Source organism: Helianthus annuus, chromosome 7 (genome assembly GCF_002127325.2).
Source record: "Helianthus annuus cultivar XRQ/B chromosome 7, HanXRQr2.0-SUNRISE, whole genome shotgun sequence".
Classification (NCBI taxonomy): Eukaryota; Viridiplantae; Streptophyta; class Magnoliopsida; order Asterales; family Asteraceae; genus Helianthus; species Helianthus annuus.
Window position 1 is genome coordinate 42,992,699 of NC_035439.2, and position 16,874 is coordinate 43,009,572.

Genomic DNA, 16,874 nt, shown 5'->3' on the forward strand with positions numbered 1-16,874 from the left:
CAGTTTTCTTTAATTTGATCCGCCTGTGGATCCTTTACCTTCCGTTGTAATACTTTGACATTTCTTTATATTCGGAATGTAATATATTTATCTTTTGCTTCCGCTGTGCATTTATATATTGTGTTGTTTGACCATGATGACATCGACTACGTCACGATACTCCCCACCGGGCCCACCGGTGAAACGTGTGGAAATCGGGGTGTGACAGGTTGGTATCAGAGCCAACATTGAGTGAATTAAACACTGGCCTTTTGTGTTTAATCTCAATGACACAGTAGCACATTCCTTATAAACTTTTGAGTCTAGACTTAACATAGGAATACTCTCAATCCTAATCTGGAAATTTTTGCTTCAAAACTTTTACATATGGGATACGTCGCCAAGCAAAGAAGCTGTATTAGAATTTCTCCTCATCCGGAGCCTTGAAATGCTGAGCTTCGTACCGCGACTAGGATAAAACGTACATCCAGGGAGAAAACATTAGGAGATAAAGTGAAAACTCCTTTTTGCTGAAGATCGTATCTTTAATAAGTCCTTATAAGGACATGTTTATCTCTTAGTCCCTTCATGGGCAACATCATTCCTTTCAAGTCTCGTTAGGGCAAGTGTATACTCCTTTTAAAATCATTTGAATATTTTATCTGAATTACATTTTATCATCTTATGTGAATATAATAAATGAAATAAATCTAATATTTATCCCTCTCCATAATTGATCTACCAGTATATATATTGAAAGAATCTTAAAGGGGTAAAACCTAGCTTGAATGTCATTAAAGACCTAGCTATGATGGTAAAAACATGTTTAAAAGAGATTCAGATTCTTGTTAACATCCGAAAACATGTTAACACTCCTGACAATAGTAATACGATAGAATTACGCTCGTCATCTTTACATTGGGAAATTCCAAACCCTTATCTAGCCTAGTGATTGAGAATCATGGCTTAAATCATCAAATGAAGATGATCATATTATAAACATCCATTAGTGATGAAGTGCCTACGGGCCAAACTTGTTGTCCGATAAGATAACGACCGTGGTGGTCTTTGACCCCCGTCTAAAGATGTTGGATTACATCCAAGCATAATAGTTTGTATGATCAATCCGATCCTGACTAATATCATCAAATGAAGATGATCATATTATAAACATCCATAAGTGATGAAATGCCTACGGGCCATACTTATAGTCCTAAGAGACAAAATACAGTTGATGTCTTTGACTCTCTGTCAAGAAAAGGTAATGAAACATGTTCAAACCTTAATGCCTAGACTCTCTGAAGTCATGGCTTATAAATGTAAAACTGTCCTTGTGACTAGGCCTTCTGTGCCACTTTAATATCCTTAATGTTTTATAACTAGGATAAATTATAATGAAGATACTAATTAAATATAACTGACAAATTAACCGATATGGTTTATATTACCATGGTTGATGAATCGTCGAACATGATGAATCCATAATAACCCCTGAATGAATCATCGTCAATGCTTATGTAGCAATCAAGCTACATGGCTGGATCGGATGAGGTCAACGGCCACCCGAGGGAGGATAATGATGCCCCCAGAGTTAATATAACTGGTGCGGAATTGCAGGCATTAATAGATAATGCCGTTACACAAGCTTTCGACAGACAGTATGATGAATCAAGTGATACACACTCTTTCTATCTGTGGCTCGTAGTAAGCCCCTTTCTAAATCACACGAGTCAAAGGAAGACGATGATCGTAACTCGTCAAATCAAAGGAGTATCCTGTCTAGACAGGTGGTGCTTCATCAAGAGGCACCAGTTAAGACCTGCTCATATAAATATTTTGTCTCCTGCAAGCCCAGAGACTTTACAGGAGAAAAAGGGGCCATCGATTGTATGACGTGGCTCGATGAGATGGACACCGTTGTAGATATTAGTGGATGTGCAGAGCAAGACATTGTGAAGTTTGTTTCACAATCTTTCAAAGGAGAAGCTCTAGCTTGGTGTAGGTCACTAATCCAAGCTACAGGGAAGATCCCTTTGTATAACATGACTTGGGATCAGTTCGTTGCTCTTATCAAAGAAAGTTACTGTCCTCAACATGAAGTTGAGAAAATTGAGACTGAATTCTTAACATTAGTCATGGAGAACTTAGATTGTCAAGCATACCTTACAAGTTTCAATACTATGTCTCGATTGGTTCCTTACTTAATCGCACCGGAACCAAAGCGTATAGCTCGCTTTATTGGGGGTCTAGCCCCAGAAATAAAGCCAAGTGTGAAAGCATCGAGACCTACTACGTTCAGGTCAGCGGCCGACCTGTCGCTATCTCTTACACTTGATATAGTCAGAAACAAGGCGGCCAAATCCTCTGAAGATGGAAAGCATAAAAGGGAGTATGAGGATTCTCATCGCTCCGATAAGAAGACAAAGAGGAACTCTGAGGATAAGAAGAGTTCCGGGTTTAAGAAAGACAGCCAGCAGTCGGGTGAGAAGACCAGGTGTGAAACCTGTAGGAAATACCACCTGGGGAAATGCAGATTTGAATTTCAGCCTCTACATTGTGGGATTTGCAAGTCTAAAGAACATAAAACCTTGGAATGCAAGAAGTTGAAGGACACAACCTACTATGGTTGCAACAAAAAGGGGCATATCAAGACTAACTGCCCTAGAAATCAGAAGAAGCCCGAAGAGGCCAAGAAAACAAACGCATGAGTCTTCAGGATGGACGCCCAGGAGATGGTGCAGTATGATAAATATATAGCAGGTACCTTTCCTTATCAAGCAGTTTATGCAGAAGTCTGTTGATGCTAGCACAAATGATTCTATAATGAATGATAAATGTTGAGAACTGTTGTCTCCGCCTGTTTAGGACTCCGGTCATTTAGTGCGAGATGGAAATTTGCCGATGATACTTAAGAAAATGCTCCAACAAATCTTAGATTGATATTTTGCATCTATTAGGAATTACTCTTTTCTGATACCCTGATGACAAGCTTTCAAGCTATACAAAATTCATCAATATAATAAAGACAGATGTGACATTTTGATCCCCTGTAAAAAAATGATGGATCATTGATGGTTGTTAGTGCATTAATGTCTATCGCCTTCGTCAATCCGAGCCGTAGCGAGAAACCGAAGAAATCAAGTCTTTATAGTGTCATATCTAGTTAAAAGGCAAGGTGGCAATCTTGTAATTAATGAAAAGTTTCATTAAAGCCTTGACCTATAAATAGGATAGTTATGACATAAGTTTAAGACTTTTGGCTCCATTTGTGATTTTGGTGATTCAAGTCTAGAGAGAGAAAGTCTAGAGAGAGAAAGTTCTCTCTATGTGATTTTTGCTTGTACACGTCATCTTCATCAATAAAATCACGGTTCTAGTACGTTATTGTGTGTTCGGTCACGCACGTTCACGGATTCCGCACGTCGAACGTTCGTTACGCAATCGAACGGTGTCAAAACCGGTCCTATAAGTAATTGTTAGTGCATTAATGTCTATCGCCTTCGTCAATCTGAGCCGTAGCGAGAAACCGAAGAAATCAAGTCTTTATAGTGTCATATCTAGTTAAGGTGGCAATCTTGTAATTAATGAAAAGTTTCATTAAAGCCTTGACCTATAAATAGAGAATTATGACATAAGTTGTAGGACTTTTGCTCCATTTGGTGATTTTGGTGATTCAAGTCTAGAGAGAGAAAACTCTCTACACGTGATTTTTGTATCGTACACGTCATCTTTATCAATAAAATCACGTTTCTAGTACGTTATTGTGTGTTCGGTCACGCACGTTCACGGATTCCACACGTCGAACGTTCGTTACGCAATCGACGGTGTCAAAACCGGTCCTACAAGTGGTATCAGAGCTAGGAGCTCGATTGCACGATCAAACACATTGATTCGTACCAGATTTCAGCGATTTCAGCCACGAATTTCATCATTTCTTCATCTTCTACTCATTTTTCACATTTTTTTCTGAAATTCGTCAAATTGAACGGGATTTTACGGTATGAATTGGTTGAATTTTTGATATATTGTGCGAAAACATCCGATCTATAACCCTACCAAGTTTAAGATCCAAACTCCTAGCCGTTTAGGAGTAATCGTTGATTTTCAGTCCGATTTCACGTTCAGGTTTCGCTTGAAAGACCTTGATAGTTCCGCTTGTAAGGTCTAATGTGGTAGTGGTTCCGCTCGTAGGTTCGCTCATAGGTTCCAGACAATTCCGCTTATTTGTCACCTAGTTCCGCTTCAAAGACATTTGAGGTTTCACTTGAAAGACATCTGAAGTTTCGCTTTTTCGTCATCAAATGGTTCCGCTTATTAGTCAGTTCAGTGGTTCCGCTTAATTGGTCCAATAGTGGTTTCGCTTATCACGCTTGAACTGTCGTCGTATTGTCTGAACATAAAAAGATCGTCGGGCATTCAGTTAAAGTCATGTGATATTCATAACAGGTGTTATCGAAACTTTGCAAGTAGGTTCATCGGTCAAATGAAATAAAAATCATCTTAACTTGTCAGATCGGTAATTGATGATGTCGGCCACACTAGTTTGTTGGTCAAATTAGATTGTGTGGTGAAGGTTGTGTTTGTCAGTAGTGTTTCCCGGTCATGTGCTTTATTGTCACGCCCCCCGACCCACCCTGGACGGAATCGGGAGCCGCGAGCAGTCCAGTGGTACCCGTGGTATCTGATTTATGCGGCAGCGGAAGTCTTTTATTACAGGATCTTTTCACCGTAAAATGCTCGTTTAATATATTATACAAAGTTTTAGGGATAAATTCCCATAATTTACAATACGTTGATTCCACACAGAAATCATTATTTGCTAAAACATGTTTTATTTATTTATTTATTCACAATGAGCCACTTTTCTGAGCTTGTAGTGCTTTACTGCACTTTTCCTGGATCACACAGATCACCTGAAACATGTTTGGAAAAGGTTTTATCAGCGGGGAAATACTGAGTGAATCATTCTGTTTTCTAAAATGACCCATTAGTTATAAATTACAGTATTAAGGGGAATTACAATGTTTCTGATATCAAACCAACTACCCACAGTATTTGTCACTCGACCAACCATTGGCTAGCCCATTTGTCCAATGGTGTCTGTGACTGTGGTCAGATCACCCCTTGGCCACCCGTTTGTCCAAGTGTGACGGGAAATAAGTAATGTATACAAAACCCCACATACCGGCTGTAATTTGGTGATTACATAGACTTAATCCCTGTAATTATAACCTTTGAAAATAACTTGGAGTTTTGTAAACTTACTCACAAACTGTGAGAAAACAGTTTAAAAGAAGAATGACTCACATTGCAGATTAACGAGCAAGATATAAGCCTACTGATTAGCCTTGATTAAACCTAATTTAACACAATGCACACGCAGGCAGGTTAGTAACTAATACAGCAGTTACGTCAATTCACGAGATTAAACCCTCACAACGATTGATCAGTGCAATACTCGATAATTCAGTCGGATTCACAACGAATAACAGAGCACAGTCCGAATTCGAACAGCACTCTAATATTCAAGTCGAAATCACGACAAATAATCAAAGTACAAGCTCAATTCGATCAGCACCCGGACTATCGTTGGATAGTTATAATCGATCAGACGTTGAATCGTAATAGCGATCGAGTTATTACCCTGATTGCGGCAGCACCTCGTGATCGTGTGTGTTTATTTGTAGTGTAACAGTTAGAACTCAACGTACACAGAAGCTTTGTGCAACGTTTTAACACCACAGTTCAAGTGCCAAGGTCGGCTATTTATAGCCAGAATTTCGCTTCGCTTACAGACCGTATGCCTTAACCCTTACGGTCCGTAAGGCTGACTGGTATGCTTACGGTCTGTAAGGACCAACCCTTACGGTCCGTAAAGGGTTCAGCCTATTTCCTAGCCTAGCTGAGTTCGGTTATAGCCTTGGTGAATCAACATTTTCAACAAATAAGAACTGTGCAACGTTTTAATAAAGATAATTATCAATTAGGGTTTGCCCCCCTCGAGTTTTAGGGGCCCGGATCCTGATTCCGATTGTTCCGGAAATTTCAGGGTTTATGCCAAATTATTTGGGTGTCTTAATTAGGGTTTTCTTATTGGATAATTATTATTCTAATTACGAGTTTTATTGACGGTTGTTACATCCTCCCCACCTTAAGAAAAATCTCGTCCTCGAGATTTATTGGAAGAGATGAGGATATTTTCGCTTCATTTCTGATTCCAGCTCCCAAGTGTATTCTGGTCCTCTCTTTGAATTCCACTTGACTTTGACTAATACCAGTCGTTTATGCTTGAGGAATTTGACTTTTCGATCTTCGATTTCTAATGGTTTCTCCATGAATTTTAGTTTTTCGTTCACTTCTACATCTTGAAGAGGAACTACCAAGGATTCATCTGATAAACATTTCTTGAGATTGGATACATGGAATACATCATGTACTCCAGCTAATTCTTCTGGTAATTGTAAACGATAAGTACTGGTCCTATTCGTTGAATCACGGGGAATGGTCCAACGTACCTTGGGCTTAGCTTTCCTTTCTTACCGAATCGTACTACTCCTTTCCAAGGAGAGACTTTTAAAAGTACTTTATCTCCTACTTGGAATTCTAACGGCTTACGACGATTGTCTGCATAACTCTTCTGACGGTCTTGAGCCGTTTTCAATCTTTCCTTAATCTGAGTTATCTTGTCAGTAGTTTCTTGTACAATTTCTGGACCTGATAATTGACTTTCTCCGATTTCTGCCCAACATACTGGAGTTCTGCACTTACGTCCGTACAGTGCTTCGAATGGTGCAGCTTCGATGCTTGAATGATAACTATTGTTATAGGAGAATTCAATTAATGGCAAATGGCTATCCCAATTACCACCAAAGTCAATTACACATGCTCGGAGCATGTCTTCTAGAGTTTGTATTGTCCTTTCACTCTGTCCGTCTGTTTGTGGATGATAAGCAGTACTTAGATTTAGTCGAGTTCCCATTGCTTTCTGAAAACTTTTCCAAAAATGAGAAGTAAAACGACTATCTCTATCCGATATAATGGAGAGTGGGACTCCATGTAAGGATACTACTTCGTCCACGTACAGTTGTGTTAACCTTTCCATGCTAAAGGTTTCTTTCATTGGTAAGAAATGAGCTGACTTGGTTAATCGGTCTACGATTACCCAAATCGCATCATTACCTCTTTTGGTTTTGGGTAACTTGGTAACAAAATCCATTGTTATGAGTTCCCATTTCCATACAGGCATTTCTAGCTGTTGTAGTAATCCTGAGGGTTTCTGGTGTTCAGCCTTAACTTGTGAACAAGTTAAACACTTGGATACGTATTCGGCTATATCCTTTTTCATTCCTATCCACCAGAAATTATTCCTTAAATTTTGGTACATTTTATTGTTTCCTGGGTGCATGGTATACCTAGATTTATGAGCTTCTTCTAAAATCTTATTTCTTAACTCTCCTCGCTTAGGTACCCAAATTCGTTTCTTATGGAATTTCCAAATTCCATCATTTCCTTGTTCTAATTCTTTTATATAACCTTTCATTCCTTCAGCATCATCTTGGATTGCTGTTTTCTGAACTTCTTTGATTTGTTCCATTACATCTACTTGTAGATTTAACCTCAGAGCACGGACTCGTTTCTGTTTCTCATGGTACTTACGACTTAAGGCATCTGCAACTACATTTGCCTTTCCTTCGTGATATTGGATATCACAGTCGTAATCGCTTAGCATCTCCATCCATCTTCTTTGCCTCATGTTTAACTCTTTTTGCCCAAATATATATCTTAAACTCTTATGATCTGTATAAACAGTAAACTTACTTCCATTCAGATAATGTCTCCATATCTTAAGGGCAAAAATTATGGCTCCTAATTCTAGATCATGAGTCGTATGATTTTCTTCGTGCTTTTTCAATTGTCTAGAAGCATACGCAATTACCTTCTTGCATTGCATTAACACACATCCATAGCCTAATTTTGAAGCATCACAATATACTTCAAAATCTTCGGTTCCTTCTGGTAAAGCTAGGATTGGTGCATTCGTCAATCGATGCTTTAAAATCTTAAAGGCTTCTTCTTGTCTAGGTCCCCATTCAAACTTAGCAGCTTTACAGGTTAACTTAGTTAAAGGTATGGCTATTTTAGAAAAATCTTTGATAAATCGTCTATAGTATCCAGCTAAGCCTAGAAAACTTCTTATCTCCATAGCTGTTTGTGGGACTTTCCACTTTGTAATAGCTTCTATCTTAGCAGGATCTACATGAATACCTTCATGATTTACCACATGACCTAAGAATTGTACTTCTTGTAGCCAAAATTCACATTTCGAGAATTTGGCATAAAGCCTTTCTTTTCTTAACAAAGTTAAGAGAACGTGTAAGTGTTCACAATGTTCTTTTTGGCTTTTGGAATAAATAAGTATGTCGTCAATGAAAACGATCACAAATTTATCCAAGTATGGTTTACAGATTCGATTCATCATGTCCATGAATGCTGCTGGGGCATTTGTTAATCCAAAGGGCATGACTGTAAACTCATAATGACCATACCTAGTTCTGAAGGCAGTTTTAGGTATGTCTTCTTCTTGTACCTTCAACTGATGATATCCAGATCTTAAATCTATCTTAGAGAAATACCTAGCTCCTTGCAATTGATAAAAAAGATCATCAATCCTAGGTAGTGGGTATCGATTCTTAATCGTAACCTTATTCAATTCTCTATAATCGATACACATTCTCATCGATCCATCTTTCTTTTTCACAAACAATACTGGTGCACCCCAAGGGGATGAACTTGGTTGTATGAATCCTTTGCTTAATAATTCATCTAATTGCTTTTTCAATTCTAGCATTTCGGTAGGTGCTAATCTATATGGTGCTTTGGCTATTGGTGCAGTACCTGGAATTAAATGAATTCTAAATTCTACTTCTCTATCAGGTGGTAATCCAGGTAATTCTTCTCGAAAAACGTCTGGGTATTCTGAGACTATTGGAATATCCTGAAGTTCCTTATCTTTAGTGTTAATGATTACTGAAATCATATACACCATTTCCTGTTTTCTCGAATAGCTTACCAATTTCATTACTGAAATAAATTTCAGTGGCTTTCGAGGTTTATCTCCAGTAATTAAAATTACTTCTCTTGTGGGGGTTTGAATTTCTACTGCATTTTTATCACATAGGATTCGTGCATGGTTGGCTATTAACCAATCCATTCCTAATACTACATCGAATCCGGCTAAATTCATTGGTAACAGATTTGCAGAAAATTTATGGCCTAATAGTTCTATTTTTCCTTCTTGCCAGACTTTATCTATTTTCACAGAATTTCCTTCTGCGGTTTCAACTGTGAAAATTTGCCTAAGAGTGGTTAAAGGTAACTTAAGAGCTTGACAAAATGAAGTATTAATAAAACTTTGGTTCGCACCAGAGTCAAATAATACTTTTGCAAATACGTCATGTACTAGGAACGTACCAGCTATCACATCTGGAATGAGTTCGGCCTCTTGAGTGGTCAGCTGGAATGCGCGTACATTTTTCTTGGTTGCTCCTTCAGCTGGTTTAGCTTTGTTGTCTACTGGTTTAGCTAGCTTAGGACATTCGGATTGAAAATGTCCCCTTTCTCTGCAGTTATAACAAATTCTTGTTTTCTTCCTGCAGTCTTTTTCACGATGTCCTTTTGCCTTGCAAAAATTGCAAACTATATTGCATTGTCCATAATGCTTCTTTTTGCAATTTCTGCAGAAAGGAGGTGATGAGGATTGCCCTGTTCCTCTTTTCTTGATATTACCCATACGAAACCCTTGGGTAATCTTCTGAGCTATTTCCTTCTTACGATCTTCCTCTCTTGTGCGTACCAATTCATCCGTTAGGGTGTTAGCTAATTCTACCGCATCGTCAATGGTACGAGGTCTCGCAGCTTTAACGATGTTTCGGATTTCACTAATTAACCCCCAGATGTAACGGGAAATGAGTACCGGTTCTGGCGAAGCCAGTGTTGGCACCACCCTTGCGTATTCAAAGAATGTCGAAGTATAGCTCCGGCAATCTACCCCTGTCATGCGGTGACTTAGGAATTTGTTTGCCATTTGATCTTTTTCATATTCGGGACATAATTTTCTTTCTACAAGATTCTTAAATTCTTCCCAACTCATGGCATAGGCTATCCTTCTTCCTTTTGCCTGGAGGACCGTGTTCCACCATTCTAGTGCTCCTTCTTTGAACAGATTTGATGCATACATCACTTGATCCTCTTCGGCACATTTGCTTATTGCAATTACTGCTTCGGTTTTCTCTAACCAGCGCAGTGTTGCAGTTGCCCCTTCGTTACCTGCAAATTCAGTGGGTTTGCAAGCAAGAAACTCTTTGTAAGTGCAACCGGATGTTGCAGCTTTTATTCTTTTTAGAAGTGGGACTTGTTGCAGATCATGATCGTTATGATTGCCGCCTCCATTTATGCTGTTACTGCCGTTATCTTCCAGAGTACGTTTACTAGGATGTAATTGTTGTGGTTCGGCAGGTTTTTGAACAGCAGCCACAATTTCTGGAATAGCATGGGCTATTCCTTGGGCGATAAAGTGCTCAATATCTTGTCGGGTTATATATTGATCTTTCGGTTCTTGCTCAGATTGATTTACTTCATTAATTGGTTCATTGTTAGCGTTTTCCATCTGCTAATTAGTAGAAATTTATTAGTGTCTAACTTATTAATAACAAATTTAGCACAGATGAACCCATAAATTACTACAACATACAAACATAACCAAAATTGTCGATTTCTCGACTTTCATTTTGTTATTGTATATTGTATATGCCTCCGTACACACCATATCTTACAAGGTTTTATTGCCCATTTTACAGAATCAGTTTTACTATATTAGTTATAATACAGACAAACTTTTTCCAGCCCTTCCTATCTTTTGGTCCACTGGCAGTTTCAGTAACGACGCTCCCTCTCGTCGTACTTCCAAGAGATCTGCTCCCCCATTTCCCGGATCCTATTCCCGGTGCCTATCAGTTCTTCACCAAACTGACGTAACTCAGCTAAATTTTCATATCTCATTGGCGGATTAGGGATAGGTTCTGGATCAAACTGTGGGAGAAAACTATAGGGACTATTAGCTATATTTTGGAATTTCCAGTCATTAGTCCACCATTCCTCCATTTGGCCTAATGGTCTGGTGTGAACTAGTGGGTCTGGAATAGCTGGTCCTAGGTTTAGTGGGAATTGGGCTGTAGCAGGATAAGAGAAGAGATTATCGTTGATAGGCTCTAAAACATCACAATTATCCAGTAGGCGGTCTATTTCATCCTGGAACGTGATTTCCTCAGACTGTTTAGAGCTTTCTCCGATCTCTATTCCCTTTTGCTTTAGGTCTATTCCTAATTCCTTTTCTGGTGGTTTCGAACTTTCTCCAGTTTCTATTTCCTTTCCCTTGTTCATGCTCACAGGATTTTCTATTTTAGGAAGTCTCCTAGTGGTTGGTTTCCTACGGCGTACTTTCCTCCACCCTACGTATCTTCTTTTCTTTTTAGGTTTGGCTTTTTCCAGCGGTGGAGCTTTGAATTCCACAGGTTCTTCTATGTCAGCAATGTAACCAGTAAAGTCGTAAGAGACTTCGATAGGCACTGGATATAAGTTGAGATTCTGAAATGCTTCCGATATCTCATTCATGCTGCATAGTATATATGCAAAATACAAGAATGCAATGTTAAAACTTTGGAACAAAGTTTAACAAACAAACACTGAAGTTTTATTGCATACTAATTTATACAAAGGACAACAGAAATAAACACACTAGGATTTTATTTATTTATTGGATTGTGATTTCTCTTACTAGACCCAACTTATCGGATATTTAGAGGTTGGCATTTTCTGCTACAGTAGCTAGCATATAGAGATTTGCCCATTTCTTGTCTATTTTATCTTCCCAAGGTGTACTATTACCCAACTCTTGGACTTCTGGGTTAAACCTAACTCTCTTGGTTCGGGGTTTCTTTTTCTCCTGACTCTTTTTAAGTATTGAATCCCTTTTCTCTGGGGAAAGAGGATTTTCATAGTTTGCCTTGCGGACAAAGATTCCTTCTTCTAGGTTTACTGGGTTTTTAGAAGAAGATGCAATATCTAATTTGTGGTAGATAGCAGACAGCTTTTGTTTACCCATACTGTAACTAACAAATAATCAGTTAATACAACAAATAATCACAGGATGATAACTAGTAGGATTAAGTATTTTGTCAAATACTTAATTCCGTAATAGGCTTAAATCAGTGGCTCGATCAGTGGCTCAATAGTTATTAATTATTAGCTCTGATACCACCTTCTGTCACGCCCCCGACCCACCCTGGACGGAATCGGGAGCCGCGAGCAGTCCAGTGGTACCCGTGGTATCTGATTTATGCGGCAGCGGAAGTCTTTTATTACAGGATCTTTTCACCGTAAAATGCTCATTTAATATATTATACAAAGTTTTAGGGATAAATTCCCATAATTTACAATACGTTGATTCCACACAGAAATCATTATTTGCTAAAACATGTTTTATTTATTTATTCACAATGAGCCACTTTTCTGAGCTTGTAGTGCTTTACTGCACTTTTACTGGATCACACAGATCACCTGAAACATGTTTGGAAAAGGTTTTATCAGCAGGGAAATACTGAGTGAATCATTCCGTTTTCTAAAATGACCCGTTAGTTATAAATTACAGTATTAAGGGGAATTACAATGTTTCTGATATCAAACCAACTACCCACAGTATTTGTCACTCGACCAACCATTGGCTAGCCCATTTGTCCAATGGTGTCTGTGACTGTGGTCAGATCACCCCTTGGCCACCCGTTTGTCCAAGTGTGACGGGAAATAAGTAATGTATACAAAACCCCACATACCGGCTATAATTTGGTGATTACATAGACTTAATCCCTGTAAGTATAACCTTTGAAAATAACTTGGAGTTTTGTAAACTTACTCACAAACTGTGAGAAAACAGTTTAAAAGAAGAATGACTCACATTGCAGATTAACGAGCAAGATATAAGCCTACTGATTAGCCTTGATTAAACCTAATTTAACACAATGCACACACAGGCAGGTTAGTAACTAATACAGCAGTTACGTCAATTCACGAGATTAAACCCTCACAACGATTGATCAGTGCAATACTCGATAATTCAGTCGGATTCACAACGAATAACAGAGCATAGTCCGAATTCGAACAGCACTCTAATATTCAAGTCGAAATCACGACAAATAATCAAAGTACAAGCTCAATTCGAGCAGCACCCGGACTATCGTTGGATAGTTATAAGATCGGACGTTGAATCGTAATAGCGATCGAGTTGTTACCCTGATTGCGGCAGCACCTCGTGATCGTGTGTGTTTATTTGTAGTGTAACAGTTAGAACTCAACGTACACAGAAGCTTTGTGCAACGTTTTAACACCACAGTTCAAGTGCCAAGGTCGGCTATTTATAGCCAGAATTTCGCTTCGCTTACGGACCGTATGCCTTAACCCTTACGGTCCGTAAGGCTGACTGGTATGCTTACGGTCCGTAAGGACCAACCCTTACGGTCCGTAAAGGGTTCAACCTATTTCCTAGCCTAGCTGAGTTCGGTTATAGCCTTGGTGAATCAACATTTTCAACAAATAAGAACTGTGCAACGTTTTAATAAAGATAATTATCAATTAGGGTTTGCCCCCCTCGAGTTTTAGGGGCCCGAATCCTGATTCCGATTGTTCCGGAAATTTCAGGGTTTATGCCAAATTATTTGGGTGTCTTAATTAGGGTTTTCTTATTGGATAATTATTATTCTAATTACGAGTTTTATTGACGGTTGTTACATTTATTGTTAAAGTCAAACGACAATAATTGAGTAAAAAGAAGTTGTCAGCCACCTCCATTTTAAGGTCCAATAAAAAGAATTGAGTGCATGTGAGTTTCATGTCGGTTGTGACTTATAAGGACTTGTGACTTATTAAGAACGGTCCAATCAATGATTCTGCTTTTGTGACTTCAATAGTTCTTGGTCCAATCAGCGCTAATTGACAGCTCATGTGAAACAGTGTCTAAACAAAGAATCAATCGAAGAATTCGTATGAGACAATCAAAGCAACAGACTCTCATTAAACAAAGAATTCGTGAAGGATGTGATGTAAAACTGTGGCCCAATGAGAATAAATCAAGTAAAGTCATCGGTTACTTTTAAGAGAAATTGAAGGCCCAATCACAGTGAAGTGCAGCCCAATTGGCCCAATCATCATCTGTAACACACTTTTGAATCGGCTCAATTTAAAAAAAAAATCTTAGTGGACATGTGATTATGAGAGGCCAATGCATGATTAATCGGTCCAATGCATGATTAATATGAGAGGCCCAATGATGTTTTGTATGATGTCAAGTTGTCAGAGATCGTGTTTTTTAAAATCAAATTGTGGTGTGCATTAGTTGTCAACCAGGTTTGATAAGGTGATCATTAAAAGATTGTTGGCCATTTATTGTTTGCATATGTGTAGTTGATTAAGAAAGAAGGCTCAATACAAAGTAAATTGTTTGTTGAGGATTCTACGGCCCAATCTTTGTGGTGTTAAGTGTTTCTGGGCTTGGTGGTGTTAAGTGTTTGTGGTGTTAATTCTCGGCCCAAATCATTCTAAGCCCATCAGTGTATCACAGCCTATTCATTCAGTGATTTCATCCGAACAACTTTGGATCGATTCCGCTAATCTTCGATAACGAATCTTAGATTGATTTCATAAACACATACTTTTTACGCATTCAGTTTGTTTAAAACTGATCGTTTGTTTATTTGTTTGTTTGCAGGTGATCCGAGGTATTTGTCAAGCATCGGATACACGCACGAACGAATTCTTCACGCGATCCATTGTTACCGATTTGTTGTCACTAAATCGGATATCTATCTGATTAAGTGGATTGACACAGTGATTGAATTGATTTCAGTTTGTGATTCGAAAATCTATTGTTGAAAATTCTTTGAATAACTAAACATGGATTGTGAGTCGTATCGTATTCAGAATCCAGCATATAATGCACAGAAGAAATTTGAGAGTTTTACGGGTATCAAAGGAGAGTCTATAAAAGAATTGATTGACCGATATTGCCATCTAGTTTTGGAAATGGGGAGATTGAAAATAACCAAGACTAATGAGGAGTGGGTTGACAAGTTGGCAAATGTTTTACCGGGTGATATGTGGAGAACGTATTTGTTAGATTTGAAGAAGATATATTTAAACTTGAATTTGAGCTTGTTTATCGAGAAGATTGAAGAGCGAGAACTTGAACTCCAAAAGATTAGTAATGCAGAAACTGATGAAGCAAAATTCAAATCTAAGGAAATTGTTCAGGAAGAAGAGCAGGTTAAAGACATTTCAGCTATCAAGGTTGAGAAGAAAGCTGAGGATGTAAAGATGACCGAGAAGTGCTCAAAATGTGACAAATTTGAATCAGACAATGTCAAACTGTTAAGTGATTTGGACAGTTTGACATTGGAAAACAAAATTTTGAAAGAAAAAGAAAAAGTTTTTGAAAATGAAAAATCAAAAATGGAAAAAGATTTTCAAAAACAAATCAAGATTTTAGAAGATGAGAGAGATATTTTTGATAAAGATAATCTTGAAAAACAAATTGCAATCAATTCTCATCTTGCTAAAATCATTCTGCTTGAAAAAGAAGCTAAGAGTGATCGAATTAAAATTGCTGAGTTAGAAAGTCAATTGAAAGGTTTTGTGACTTCTGCACCATATGTGTGTCCAGAACCGATCAATTCTATTCCAATAAGTGACAATGTCACAAACTTTGACAATGTCAAAGTTGAAGATTGTGATGAGAAATCTGATGATGAAAATGAAAAAATTGAAAAACAAAAATTGTTTTTGAAATTAAAAGAAAATTTTCAGAAAACTGTTCTGCAATCGACTAAAAGGGAGAATGCTCTAAGCAAAAACCTTTGAAGAAGAAAGTGGAACAGAAACAAAAAATTAAAACTGAGAAAATTGTACAAAAAGAAAATAAAAGCTCATCAGATCAATCATCCAATCGCAATCAAAAAGTACAAAAATTGAAAAATGAAAACTCAAAAATTGTTGGCAATAAGTGGTGCAGGTCGGACCACAGTGCTCAAAAGTCAAATCCAACAATCAAGAGGAGGAAAGAGTATCACCAAGCCAAACAGTGCTTTGATCTGAGCGTTTGGTGTGACAATGGTGATTGGTATGATAACAGAGTGTGTTACAATTGCGGCTATCAAGGACACATTGCTGTTAACTGACAGAGACAAAGATTTGAGACAAGAAGATGTTATGAACGTCAAATCAGAGGTCACATTGCTAGGGATTGCCCAAGGAGATCAAATGAAAGATTGAGGGTTAATTCTCAGAAATTGGCAAAGAAACCAGTCAATGTCAAGCCCAAGGAACTAAAAGTTTCAGAACAGAAAGTCAAAGAACAGAAGGTCCAAGAACCTAAAGTTCAAGAAAAGAAAGTGAAGCTTTCACAAGGGCAGAAAGACAAACTAAGGAAGAAGGGAAGAAGGCGAGAGAGTATCTCGAGAAGATTTTGTCCTCGGGTTCACCAGACAGATCGAATAAGAGTTCTGATGAATCAACTCTCTCGACTGCAAAGTCAATCAAGGCGAATTCATCAGATACAAATCTGAGGATGAAAAAGGACAAGAAGAAGGTAACATTTTGTGGCAATGAATCTGTTTCTTCGGAAACAAAGGAGCCACATGTCGGAGATGAATCTAGCTCGTCAAAGTCAGACAAGCCACATTCAGGCAATGATTCTGGTGCGTCAAAACCAGAAGAGCCAGTTATTGAGGTAAAAACTTGTCACACCCCGACCGCGTATAACATGCAACCGCGGCGGAAACGTCGGGGAGTGT

The 16,874-nt window shown here is 38.2% G+C and overlaps 1 protein-coding gene across 1 annotated transcript; it reads left to right on the forward strand.

The window, feature by feature from the left end:
• The first annotated feature begins 2,159 nt into the window (after window positions 1–2,159).
• Window positions 2,160–2,687, forward strand: LOC110870485. Its single transcript, XM_022119662.1, has one exon. The coding sequence runs from the start codon at window positions 2,160–2,162 to the stop codon at window positions 2,685–2,687; it is 528 nt and encodes a 175-aa protein (XP_021975354.1).
• Window positions 2,688–16,874: the final 14,187 nt, after the last annotated feature.

What these genes read in the sequence shown, in the direction of transcription:
- LOC110870485 (XM_022119662.1), top strand. Translation starts at nt 2,160, where the DNA reads ATGTCTCGATTGGTTCCTTACTTAATCGCACCGGAACCAAAGCGTATA.